The 13,227-nt window shown below is 39.7% G+C and overlaps 1 protein-coding gene across 3 annotated transcripts in view; it reads left to right on the forward strand.

The window, feature by feature from the left end:
• antxr2a (ANTXR cell adhesion molecule 2a) overlaps nt 1–2,186 on the forward strand; it is a 372,665-nt gene extending 370,479 nt beyond the window's left edge. For all 3 annotated transcript variants that reach the window (XM_070871068.1, XM_070871074.1, XM_070871081.1), the window contains one exon: nt 329–2,186. In XM_070871068.1, coding sequence (XP_070727169.1) covers nt 329–367 — 39 coding nt within the window. In that variant the 3' untranslated portion in view covers nt 368–2,186. The remainder of the gene's footprint in view (nt 1–328) is intronic.
• Nucleotides 2,187–13,227: the final 11,041 nt, after the last annotated feature.

The following is a 13,227-nucleotide window of genomic DNA, read 5'->3' on the forward strand; positions in this document are numbered from 1 at the left end:
TGTTAACTTCTGGAGGCTCCAGTTGCCTATAAAGTAATGGTATCTCAACAAAACTCAGTAACAAGTAACATTAGTTAATGGGAGTTCTATCTATATTGTAAAACATTGGAAAGAGTATTGCTTCTTGCGGCTGAATTATTTATTGCAATTACATCAATATTTAAAAAAAAGTGTGGGTGAGGAACAATTAGGATAATTAGCACGTTTAAAGAGTGCTAACTATTTCACTTTCCCACTTGTATGTTAATAGCAATTAAATTAAATATATATATATATATCTAAACTTGTTTCTTTAGATCATTTACTTTATTTTTCCTTTGCTTTGCAGGGCCGCTGTATCGACTTTAGCCGAGTCCAGGCACAGTAAAAATCCTGATGCTTTATTTTCTGTAACCTACGGAGGAATGGTGAAGGATTCTCTACTTCCAGTGGACAACAATAATCTTCCATAAAAATGATTGGAAAAAAAACACCATCTTCATGGTGCATTTTGTTAATTCTTGTCATAAAACTGCAGCCAGAGCAATGCAGATTTCCCTTCAATCCACCAAGAACTGCGGAAATAACTTAACAGATGAGTTGCTTCTCTCCTTAACTACTGGCCCAGAGTAATGGCAGTACAGCAATGGCAGAAAGTAAACATGAGCCGCACCCCCCCCCCCCCAAAAAAAAATCTATTGATTCTTGGCACGAAGTCACTTTGAGCTTTTTTTCCAGTCTGAATGTAGTCTGACCGTAATGTGCTGTTTTGGATAATCAGATTTAATAGACAGAGTGTATTGTCAAAATACAGTCTATTAGCCACAGGCGGAGCAGCAATCCCACCAGGCCTACCCGGTGCATAAGTTCATTGCCTTTTGGCGATGTCACATTACAAGATCTTTCCAACTTCACCACTTTACAATGCCTTACGGGAGCCGTCTGACTGAAAATCTTGTCATTTTCCACTGAAAAGTGCACACGCATGACAAAATGTAGACAGGATGCCCCAAGGTATGGGAATCAGCTAGACTTTGCCCTTTAGTTTTTGAAGACACCTTTCTTTCATTATGTGCCGAGAAAGGAAATTAATAGAGCGTTATCTTACAGCAGCACAGCCTATAACCAAAGATCTGCAGAAATTGAGATATTGGTGCTCTGAGGCCTGACATAGTGGCTGGTGCTTTGCCATTGCTGTAATCCTGTGTTCAGTAGCGCATATCACATCATCGTATTAAAGCACACTCATTGATCTGCTTACTTCTATTAAACAAATAAATAAGAAAACAGAGCAACCCTGTTATAACCCAAGGTTGTATAGGCAGGTATCCCCCCATTCTTCAAATCTCCAAGGGCTTTGCAGTGTCACAAGCCAGCAACTCTCTTGCATGAGAATTTCAAAGTTTAATTAATATAATTAAAGGCAACAGCAAGCAGCAGCCTGTGAAGATTTTGCTCATCTTTTTTATGCTTTTTGACATTGAATGACCTATTACTATTTAAGCTTCGCTTGGATTTTTAAAACATACTTTGCACTGGTTACGTGTGAAAGAGAAAAAAGGTACCCTTGTTTGTAACCAAACAATCAAGTTATATTTTGCTTCGACAGTCCCTTTCCCAAACATTGAGAAAAAATATATTTAATGAATTTTTTTTCCAACCGCCTTGTCAAGACGACAATCCCAAATGATGTCAGTATGAGCGGAAACACTGTGGGGGAGAAGAAAGCAGCAGCTGAAAAAAAGCTCGAATGATGCAGTCACTTTCGATACTGTACATGAAATGCAAAATGGATATTCGAGTCGAAACCTGACAAAGCGCGCCTGCTTTGATGTGAACTGGTATAGACAATGACCAGTGGCTGGGTCAGTGGGATGTCTCTCTGCGAGCAGGGAAGCTTATCAAATGACACTAAAAATAAGTTCAACAACCATCACATTTGAGAGAACAGGCGAACATTTCACATTTGGTGGGCAAGCAAGTGTGCGAGATGGGGAGAGCGATAGTGAAAAGTCCTGGTCTAATTATGCTTTTGAGCTGTTCATCAAAATCACATGGGACATGAATATTTCCCTTAGTTTACATGCAAAATTTATGATGTTGCCAAAAGAAGCTCTCTGTATAACCACTTGCTTAATCTTTTTCTCATTATTATTTATAGTAATGGCAAAATTGTAAGTACTACCTATCAGTATGTCACAAATAAATTTTACTAGAATTTTTGAATTTGCCTGATTTTTTATGAGATGATTTAAACAAAATTGAGGATTTTCAGAATCTGTAGAATCGGGTTATCTGTATGTGTTTTTAATTGAGGAATCACACTGTTTTCCAAAGTCCCCCCTTTTACTTAAGGACCGTCTCCATCTAGCCAAAGCTTTGTGCACGGTTGATTTTACATCAATTTTTAACAAACTGAATTAATGTTGCACAGATATGTATTATCTTAAGAAATTTGGTTTCATAATTTGCTTAACAAACATAAGTATTAGTTTTCTTAACTTGTATTTAAGTAGAATTAAAACAGAACCGTCTCCATTGAAGCCCATGTGCCTGCTGTATTGCTGGAATACACTGTAGTGCACGGTGCAAACTCAGAAGTTGGACTTCTGTGAAAATTGGTTTAAAGTCAATACAAACAATCTGTTTTGTTATAACCCTCGGTAATAAGTTAGTATAACATATATTCAAAAGGATTTAAAATACTATTCAAAGCTCCTTGTACATATCCACATGTGGAACAACACATAATGTCTAATCAGGAAACTTTTAAAATTAAGTAAATAGATTTATCATGCAATCCTTATACAGTACTACACAAACTGGTTTACTGACTGCCAACCATCTCTTCAAAGACCTTGAATAATCATTTATTTCTTTAAAATGATATACAATGCCACCAATAATGAATTAAACCAAATGCTTTCTAATATCTTAAGCAAGATAATATACCATCATAGAAAACTCTGGGATATATGGGTGTAAAAGCTGTGCACATTTAAAGCTGAAAACTGATTGAGAAATTTAGAAGTAAAGTAATTCACAAATTGGTAGCTTTTATATATTTATCATATATGTTTACCCAAATTCCACAAAGGTTAATCTGGAGGGTATATTTAAAAAACACATTCAACAGAAATATTGTGCAGATGTGCAAGGGTTTCCTGTCTTATTTTCTTTTTCATTTAGATGAATGTTCAGTTCCCATTTTCTTCGTTAACAAGATAAATCTACGTGACAATAAAAATGAATGAGATTATACCAGTGCTTGGAGATTTTGATTGTAAATTTATTTGCAGATATAAATGAATTTACAGGTATTTAGTTTGACGTGGTTTAGATCAGTCTAGTGAAATTGAACTAGGGCAGATATATGCATATTTATTTTAAATTTATATGCACAAAAATAAAGTCAACAATTGTATTGGCAGAAGGTTATTTTTATGAGATTCTAAGCTATATGTGTCACCAATATTTCTAAAAGCAAACTGAAAAAAAATCATTAAAATTATGTACTTTGATAACCAGCAAAAATTATATTACAACACATAATCTATACAGTCCATTTTAGTTTGCAATTGCATGTGCCCGAGAACTGTACCTTTTGTTCCATTCTGTTTTTAGGATAAAGTGTTGAAATAAACCCATTTGGCCCTAAATATAGAATACTGTCAGTTTACATAAAATGATTTTTTTCAATTCATTAAAATATGCTTAGTAAACAAATTTATGGCTTGCAGCATACAGTGCAAAGGGATTCATCTACCATGATAGCAGTCTGAATCCAATCCTGTATTTTGCTCCACTATGATGGCCTTCAAGAGATTTTGTGAAAAGTCAAATCTAAATTTGTAAGATTTCTGAACAATATTTTCAAGATCTTACTCAAATAGAATGATAGAGTATTGTGATGGAAGATATTAGAGGTGTAGTTAAACAACTAGGGCTTAAGGATCAATACATACAAATAATTTTCCTAAAATTGGGTTGGATTTGCCTCCGTATTATAAAGAAATATTTCTTAGCATTACTATATTTTTACTAAGCAAATGAAAGTACAGAACTACTTGTTTAACCAATATAGTTGACGTTAAATATAGGTACAAGCAGAGGAAGTAAATCACTTTATATATTAACGAGTTGAATCTGTGTTAAAATTGTAAAGAACATGCTAATATGTTTATATGAAATTCACGTGTCCCTTATTTTACTAAAGACATTAACTCTTTTATTTTAAACCGGTTAACACCTTTGTTAAATAGCAGACAGGAGTTTCATAGGTAAATGTTTTAGTATTCATTACTAATATTACACAATTGAATTTCAACCTGCAAGAGAAGTGACTTTGAATTAAGACCTGGTTTGCACTTGTAATTGCAGTTGATGCAGCAGTGGTAGTGTTTTTACTCCAGCATTTCCAGAGTTTTCTGAATAATATAATCCATCCAATGTGTGCTTAAATCATTCTTTGTTTTATTAAGTTGGTACAAAGGGGTAAATACACAGAGTTGAATAAAAATAGTTTATGGACCCAGCCCAAGAATTTATTAAATGTATTTCTAAAAAAATTGTTTTTTTTCAAATGATACATTTAGAAACAGCAGGCCTCAGCTTAATTGATAATCTTACTATTTTAGGCATTCACTTCAACCGTTAAACAAATGGATGGGGAGAGCCTGACACAAGAAAAATCTAAATAGCAGTTGCAGCCCCTGTTTTGGCTGAAAGCGACACAGTGTTACAATTTACATGTAGCACTTTATTGGTCAGACACAACTGAATCCATTCCAATTCCTATTTCTAGCAGTACAGATAAAAGATTAAGGTCTGGATTTTTGAAGGATTTGCGACCAGGTTTTCGCAATGTTTTGACCCTCCGCGGCAAAAACCCGGTCACAAAGCCTGGGTGCAATCCTCGCCCATTGTATGCAGCAGCGATGGGACGTAACGCCAGGGAGAGCTGCACCGGATGTGTGACGACGCGGATTGCGTTACCATCCAAGTTTCGGCACTCTCCCGACCCGTATGCTGCGCCCAGAACAGCAACAGGTAAAACTTGTCAGTGCAGCCCTGCCAGCAGCAGTATGTTAGAAAACCTGCAAAAAAGGTAAGTTAAAGTTTTTATTTTTTTTTCCAGCGATTTGTTAGCTAAGGTTCTTGACAATGTCGTTTAAATGTTTTTTTGATTTTTTTTTTCTCCCCTCCCCCCCCCCCCCCTTCCCAAGGCGTCTCTCGCAGCGCAAACGACCCTGCTCTAAAGTTAGTGAAACTTGTGTTTTGCGCTGCAAATGATTGAGCAGCGCCTCCCTTTGCACCCTGGTGCAGACCCCAAAGGCCGAAAATTCGACCTGAAATCAGTAACGCAGCAAAAACGGTCATTTTTATGTTTCACCACCTTTTTCGCCCAAAGACCTCGAAACCCGAAAATCCAACCCTAAAAGTCATCTTCAGGTTTTAAGAAGAATTCATCCTAACATGGAACAAAAAGAAATTTAATACATATAATGCATCAATGAAAAAGATGTTTTAAATTTCTTAAAAATTCAAAGATATATATTTATGTAAAATAGAAAAATTGTTATATTTGATAATGCATTTATTAGTAAAAAAAATACAGTTTGGACTTTACTGATATCGGATGATCAGATTCCTTTGTCTTCTATTTTAATGGAGGTGTTAATCAAGGAAATAAATGATTTAAGTCCATCGAAATAAATGATTTAAGTCCATCAAAATAAAGATCAGATAAGTTTGATGCAAACAAGCATTCATACACTAAGTCTGCACCACATAATGACTGCATTGTTTGCATTTTCAATATTTTACTTATTATGTTAACTTAAATGGTCATTTTATTTTCCCATTAGTGCAATCTGTATATTTGTAGCCTAAAAACATTTTTACTAAGTTAAAAAGTTGATTAATGCAGTTGTATCTTAATTTGAACTAATTTGTTGCACAGTTTCACATTGCATTGTTAGAATGGTAACTGTTCACTCCAGGACATTGGGCTCAATTTTCCCAATTATCTGCGCCGTTCTTTTGGCATGCACCATTTCTTTTTAGGTAAATTAAAATCTCCAAGTTTCCCCAAAGTTTCTACGCTAGGGTAGGATTCACTTAGGTAGGATTCTTTTAGGCTACGATTTTTTTTACCTCATTGGGGCTTAACGTGCCAATTCTGGTCATTTAAACAAGTTTGGCCAGCGCCGATTTACTCCAATTTTTCTTAGGATGGTGTATGTGACCGCTCTGAAAAACCTTCTGGGCAGTTAACAAAATTGGTGCAGGTAAGAGAATCAGTGCAGCAGATGCAGTTCCACGGCCGGGACAACAGCAGCAGAGAGGGGAAGAGTAGAGAGGGGGAAGGCTTTTCGGCCAGGGTTAGGAGCAGCATCCAGTACCGGGAGGGGAGGGAAGCTTTTCGGTCACTATTAGGAGTGCACCGGGAGTGGGGGGATAGACCTTTGGCATAAACTCTTTAATAATTTCATGCTGGTAAGCTGCTGCAATGTACAAGGTGTTTGTGCAGGTTGCTGTGAGCTGGCCATAGAAACATAGAAAATAGGTGCAGGAGTAGGCCAGAATGTGTTGTATGTTTCACTTTCCAGCATCAGCCCGCAGTGTGTCCCTCGTTCTCCTGGCAACCCGATCTTTTTGGTGCAGATCTTAGGTTCCAACCCCAAAGCTAAAGGACAGGCAACGTAGCACCAAAATCAACAATTCAAATGGAGAAAGTTGGATGATTTTTTTTTTGGCGTAATTGGGCTCCCAAAAAATGGGCATAACTCTTTAAATACGCCAAAAAACGGTATTGGGAAAAATTGAGCCCATTCACGTGCAACAGAAACATTTCACGGGCCATTTCTTCATGCAGCAAAATTAAACTGGTAATTCGCAACAATATCAATCAGTCCAGATCATAGATATGGAAGAACATAAATGCGCTAGACTTTGCACTATGATCTCTGTCGCCCAAAAATGGGCGATATTTCCGGCCTCAGTGCTTTTTTTATTTTTCAGGATCGCTGGAACATCGCCCATTTTCAAAACCACTTGTTTCACCTTTTTCATTTGGGCAATAGCCGTAGCGATGTATTCAGTCTTGTAAGACTGGCATCCATAGCAACGGCCATTCTGCGCATGCGTGGTTTTTTTCAGCAAATAACTTTTCCTGCGAATCAGGAAGTCAGGGGTCATCTGCGCACTGAAAGAGAGGGAGAGAAGGAAGATGAAAAGAAGTCTGTGCAGTGTGTAAAATGTCAAACGAAGAATCTAGCAACAATAATATGCAGCATGAGCTTTCAGGGACAAGGAGAGTAAAAGCATTCTCTGATGAGGCCAATGAGGCCCTAGTGAATGAAGTGGAAAATCGGTGGGGCCAATTAACCCAGGGTGGGCGTGGGCAACCTCCCCCCCGACATATATCAAAAAAACGATAGGCGTGAGGCAGACCAGTGCCGCAAGCGGTGGAACAGTCTTATTGCATCGGCAAGAGTAAGTACTCAATGATTACATTTTAAATTGTAACGATGTGCTGACTCATTAATTAGAATGTAAATCTGCCAGATTGTAATTAAGCTGAGTAATCTTGGGTAGCTTCCCTGCTGAGATTTGGACTGGGGTCAGAACTTGCGCCCTTTAAGTCTAATTTTGCTGAGATGCTTTACATTTAATCAACAGTATTTATTATTATTTAAAGGCTTTGATTGAAAATTATGGCCAAAGGAATGACTGGAAACAGACAGACCGCAAACATTGGCATTTCTACCACTTTAGTTTAGAAGGAGAATTCTTGTGTGCTGTGAGCAAGTCTTTAACTTGGGCACCATTTCCTTTTTGGTTTCGTTGGTGGATGAGGCACGACTGAGCACTGACGGGTTTGGTCACCTTTACCCAGACTGTGTGAGTCTCTCTGGCTGCTGTCACTCACACAGTGACCCAGCCTCGACTGGGGGAGAGCTGCCCTGGCTCACTGTCTGCCCTGGGACACTTTGGGACATTAGCTCCGGCCACACGGAGGTCTCTGAGCACAGCCCATGGACACGGTGCCCCTTCCCATTACACTCCTGTCATTGCCGAGCTCACCAGTGGTCCTGATTCCCCCCCCCCCCCCACACCCCAGGGGACCTCCATCGATTCAAATAAACCCCCTACCTCCCCTCAGGCGCCAAATAACACGGCCCGTGGATGCGGCCTTTCCTGGAGATTGTAATTGAGATGTTTGATGTCAAGCATTAGTTCATAAACACGATCTTATAAAATATTTTCTCTGAACGTAGATGTTATAACCATGCATCCATTGTGGATACAAATGTTAACGATGAATAGCATGTGGGGTGACTAATTGTGGATTACAATATCTGTTGTGGTTCCTTAATTATACCGAGTCAATTAGCTTATGCCATGCTCTTGTCACGTTTGCAGAGGAAGATATCTAAGAATCATGCAGAGCAGAGGTGGTCCCGAGTATGGCCTGCTGAGCTGCACCCTCTCACCGATCTGGAAGAACGTGCCGCATTAGTGGGCACCCATAATCGTTCTGCCACCCGTGGTGGTGCAGATCCTGTTTTGCGCCACGTGAGTAATGTGTAAAGCAGTGGTAATTTAAAGTAATTTAATGGCATATGATTAAAATATATGAATGATGTAATGTTATGCATGCAGTTTCTTTACACTACTATACTCTCACGTTAATTATATGTAATGTCTCTTGGTCACATTTATTGCAGAAGTGTTGCTCCTTGTACATATGCCTGCGCAGCGCAAGCATTCTCATGTCTTCCCTTCTCTTCTAATAACCTCAGTTATGTTTTCCAGACTCCCGAGGTGCAACGGGAGGCTCCTGCAGCAACACCTGTACCACTGCAGGTCGTAATCACCATGGGTGATGAACAGCAAAGTGAGGAGGAGGATGAAGCCAAGTCTAATGTCTCATCTGTGGTACCTGTGGCCACGTCACCCTCAATGGATGAAGTAGCGGGGCCAAGCGGCTTGCAGCAGGCCACTTCAAGTCGTCCAGTGCCCACGCCGACCCCGCGGAGGTTGAGTCGGCGAGGTAGGCACGCACTGCAACAGGCAGATGTTAATGAGGACATGGTGCCACTGTCAAAGACGAGCGTCGACATAGGTCGAGAGCTCCTCCAGGCGCTTGGTGGATTGACCGGCAACATTGCCACACTGCGAGAATAACAGAGGGCATGGAGCATATAGTTGCGGCAAAGGGGCGAACAACCGACTCTGTCGATATAGTTTCGGGATATGGCACTGCACCCCAAGGTGCCGTACCACCAACCAGCACGACAGATGTGAGACAGGAGGAAGAACTTCCTTCTGACTTGGAAGACGTTTCTTCACAAACGTCTTCTCCTCCATCCACTGAGGTCATTCTGCCGACGTCACCCGCCACCAACCCCCCGCCCCCCCACAGCAGCAGCCCTTGAGGTGCTCTGGTCCAGTTATGCAGGGATTACGTGGGAAATGCGGGTGGGGGGGGGGCTACAACACGGGGGGGACCACGTTATAGGAGGGAAGCTTGGCCACGGGTGGGGGAGTGCGTATATTGTTATTAAAAAAAATGTTGACTGCTGGGGATGGTCGGAGGGTGTTATATTCTGTTAAAAATGTTGTTCACTGTTGGAGTTTGGGGGGTGGGGGTGGTGTAATATATATTTCTTTAAAAAAAATTAAAAATACCTGTTAAATTTTTTTAATGATTTTTTTAAGTTTGCAATTGTTGTGAAGTATCTTCTAATAATGTAAAACATCAATACAAGGGTTGCAAACAATGGCCAGGCAAGGATGAAATATTAAACGCAACTGTAACTGTCACCAATGTAACTTCACGCAAAGCGTTCATTTTGAGCTGCTGACCCAAGACTTTTGCAGCTACGTAACTACCACGGGGCTTTTCCAGTGGTGTGGGGGGGTGGGGGCATGGGTTCATCACCAGGCTGAATGCCCTCCCCGAGGTCCTCATCCTCCTCTTCCGCCTCCCCTCTCTCCTGAGATGGACCAGCAGTCCCATCTGGCAATTGTTGTCCTCTCCTGATAGCTAGGTTATGCAACATGCACACACCACAATGAACTCAGTGACCTGCTCAAGGTGGTATTGTAGGTTGCCTCCTGAGTGGTCCAGGCATCTGAAGCGCTGCTTCAGAATTCCAATTGTCTTTTCGACAATATTGCGTGTAGCTATATGGCTTTCATTGTAGCGTTTCTCGGCTTCTGTCTGGGGCTTACGCAGGGGTGGTCATGAGCCAGCTGGTAAGGTCATATCCTTTCTCCCCCAGCATCCAACCATGACCTTGTGACTGACTCTTAAACAGGTCAGAGACAACGCTCTCACACAAGATGTGCACAATTTGGATGCTCCCTGGAAAATTTGCATTTACTGCCATGACTATTTGCTTGTGGTCGACAACGAGCTGCACATTCGGTTCCGAAACACCTCTGCATCCGGTAAAGGTGCTTGCAGGGCGATGTGCATACAGTCTATTGCTCCGTGCACCTTGGGGAAGTTTGCTTTTCTCGAGAAACCCAAAGCCCTCTCACTCTGTGCCTCCCTGGTCATAGGGAAGTTTATAAAGTCTATCCTGCATGTGTAAAGGGCTTCAGTCACCTGTCGAATGCAGCAATGTGTGGTGTGCTGAGAGATACCGCAAATGTCAGCAGCTGAGGCCTGAAAGGAGCCCGATGCATAGAAGGAAAGTGCTGCAGTAACCTTAACCTCAATGGGCAGTGCGGTCCTGGTAGGCTGCAGGTCTCCCTTAATTAGTTAGCATATCTCACTGATGACCTCCTTTCTGAATCGTAGCCTTCTAACGCACGTGTTATCGGACAAGTCCAGGTATGATCGCTTATCCCTGTAAATATGTTGGGTGTAACGTCTTCTCCTCGTGAGCAGTCTGCCACCTCTTTCGGCACATAATGCTCTTCAATAAACCTTCTCCCATCTCTATTCTGCAGCATGTGATTAGTCATCAATACTGATTGAGAAATTACAGGCCACATCACTATAATCACTATAAATGCCCTTAATTTGTCCTCAACAAATACAAATGTGATTTGACGATTGGCAAGAGTCAAAAATGCCCTTAAAATCACGCAAAATTGCTTCTCCTGACAAGCACTTCAAGCAGCCTTTTATTAAAGATCCTCCAAGTTATAAAATGGCCGAGTTAAGCCCAGGTGATTGCAGCTTTTCTTCAGCATCTTTTTGGGCCAGCGATCATTTGGGCAATAACTGGCCGCTAGTTTACATTATAACCAGTATTCTGGGCCTTGCATGGGGATGACATTATATTTTTTTAAATAGGCCGGCCGAAAGTTGCGCCGGCGATAAATGGGCTATAATCGGGTGCTAGTTTATATCTTTCATCAAAAATGGGCGATAGCCTGAATCTCAGCGCTTATATGGGCGCTAAATAGCCAATAATGTGTCGAAAGTCTAGCCTTAGTTTCTTCCTGCATTGCATTCTGTGCAATTTGCGGACTAGGCTAGCACCAGTGTTGTAAAATGAGTACAGTGCCAGCCCCTATATAAAACCATGATATAGTTTCTGTTTATTCACTATACTGTAAATATAAAACCAACAAGCTAATTTTCTTTATTTATTATCTTGTACTTTTCTTCCGTTTGGAGCCTGAACACCGCTGTATTTCAAACTGAACATTTTTTTCTTGAGCAGCTATAATTGCACATTTCTTTTTACTAAAGACGACCTGAAAATGTTAAACATTTTAATGCCTCGTTGACTATCCATCTCGTTTTTCTTTTAAATAATTGCAAAGTTCTCGATTCCCCGTCAACATCCTGTTCTAGAATTAGTAAATCCTGGTTACATACTTTACAAAGCCACGAGTTATGCCATTCTATTCATCATCATCATCATCTGATTTTAAATAGAAGCCTAACTGTCTAAACCTGTTACTCATTTCTACTTTTAAATAAAAATACTATAAATCTAAAATAAGTTAATAATTTCACATCTAAAACAATAAGTGCAGTGCGAGCTGCAGCCAGGTTGCCAGTCAGGAAAGGAGGTTTCTTCTCCCATTTTTACACACGTAACTCACGCAGAGCAGTACTTTTTTTAGCACCTTTAAATATGTAAAAATTCTGCCTTGTCAGAAGCAGGGCATTTGTCCAATCTGACAATATCTCCAGCCTTTTTTTTCCAAACTTAGCTCACGGCGGAAAAGCCACGATAGATCAATCGTGTAGTAATAGAGCCACGAGCCACGTCAGTCTTTTTTTTTCACTTGCCTTCATAGAGTTGTTCAGTTGAGGTTGTATTTGTGCATGTTGGGGGTCTCTTACTAACAGGCTTAGTAATTCGACTTTCCTTAGAATGTGAAATACTGAAACCTAAATATCAATATTCAAGTGTGAATAGTTACATTTAGCTTTTGTCCAGTTATCTTAAAAAATGCAAAATGTTTCTTATTAAATGCCAAGAAATTATTTAAAAATATGCCCTACATCTTGGTATATTTTTCAAATGTTCTAACAAAAGCATCCAATGGAACAGAATGAAGGTCCAACATTGCTGTAGGATTCATAGACAAACCATGAGGGGGAAAAAAAGTTAACCACATTTCTGCAGAATTCATGAAATTTTGTATTTTTGAAATTAAATACTTATTTATTTCAAAAATGTAGGCATTGTTTGCAAAATTACACACGTACAATTTAACCCTTTGGGTACCAAAACCATTTATACAATAGCTTTGCTAATATATGCATTTTCAACTGCAAAAATGATAGCATTTTGGCATGGTTATTATATTTGTAGAAAAACAAAGCATTTCAAACATTTTTTAATTCTCAGTATATCAAAAAACTTTTTATTTAATTTTAGTATTATTGGAGCAAAAATCTGACTGGTCCTCAAAGCAGGAAATAGTAATTTTTTGTTGTATAAGAAGGTTTTATTGGTTTTGTATTGATGATGAGAAGATATTTTGCCTAGTACGGCACTAACAGAAAACTTGGAAACAGGATATGGCTGTCTCTCCGCCTCCCCCTCTATTTCTAATTTATGCTAATTTGGTGGCCATTAGCCATATTGGAATTATTATAAATGGAAAATTGGACATAGAGCAACAGTTAAGCAGTGATACGACACATTTTTGGAGCGAATAAAAGGGTTGTTCTGGGCTCCTTCCATGCCGGGGACAAGAATCATTTTATCATGTGCATTGTGCTGGTATTATCTTCAGCTAGAGTTAGAACAAGATTTTGAT

The sequence above is a fragment of the Pristiophorus japonicus genome, chromosome 2 (assembly GCF_044704955.1).
Source record: "Pristiophorus japonicus isolate sPriJap1 chromosome 2, sPriJap1.hap1, whole genome shotgun sequence".
NCBI classification, from domain to species: Eukaryota; Metazoa; Chordata; class Chondrichthyes; family Pristiophoridae; genus Pristiophorus; species Pristiophorus japonicus.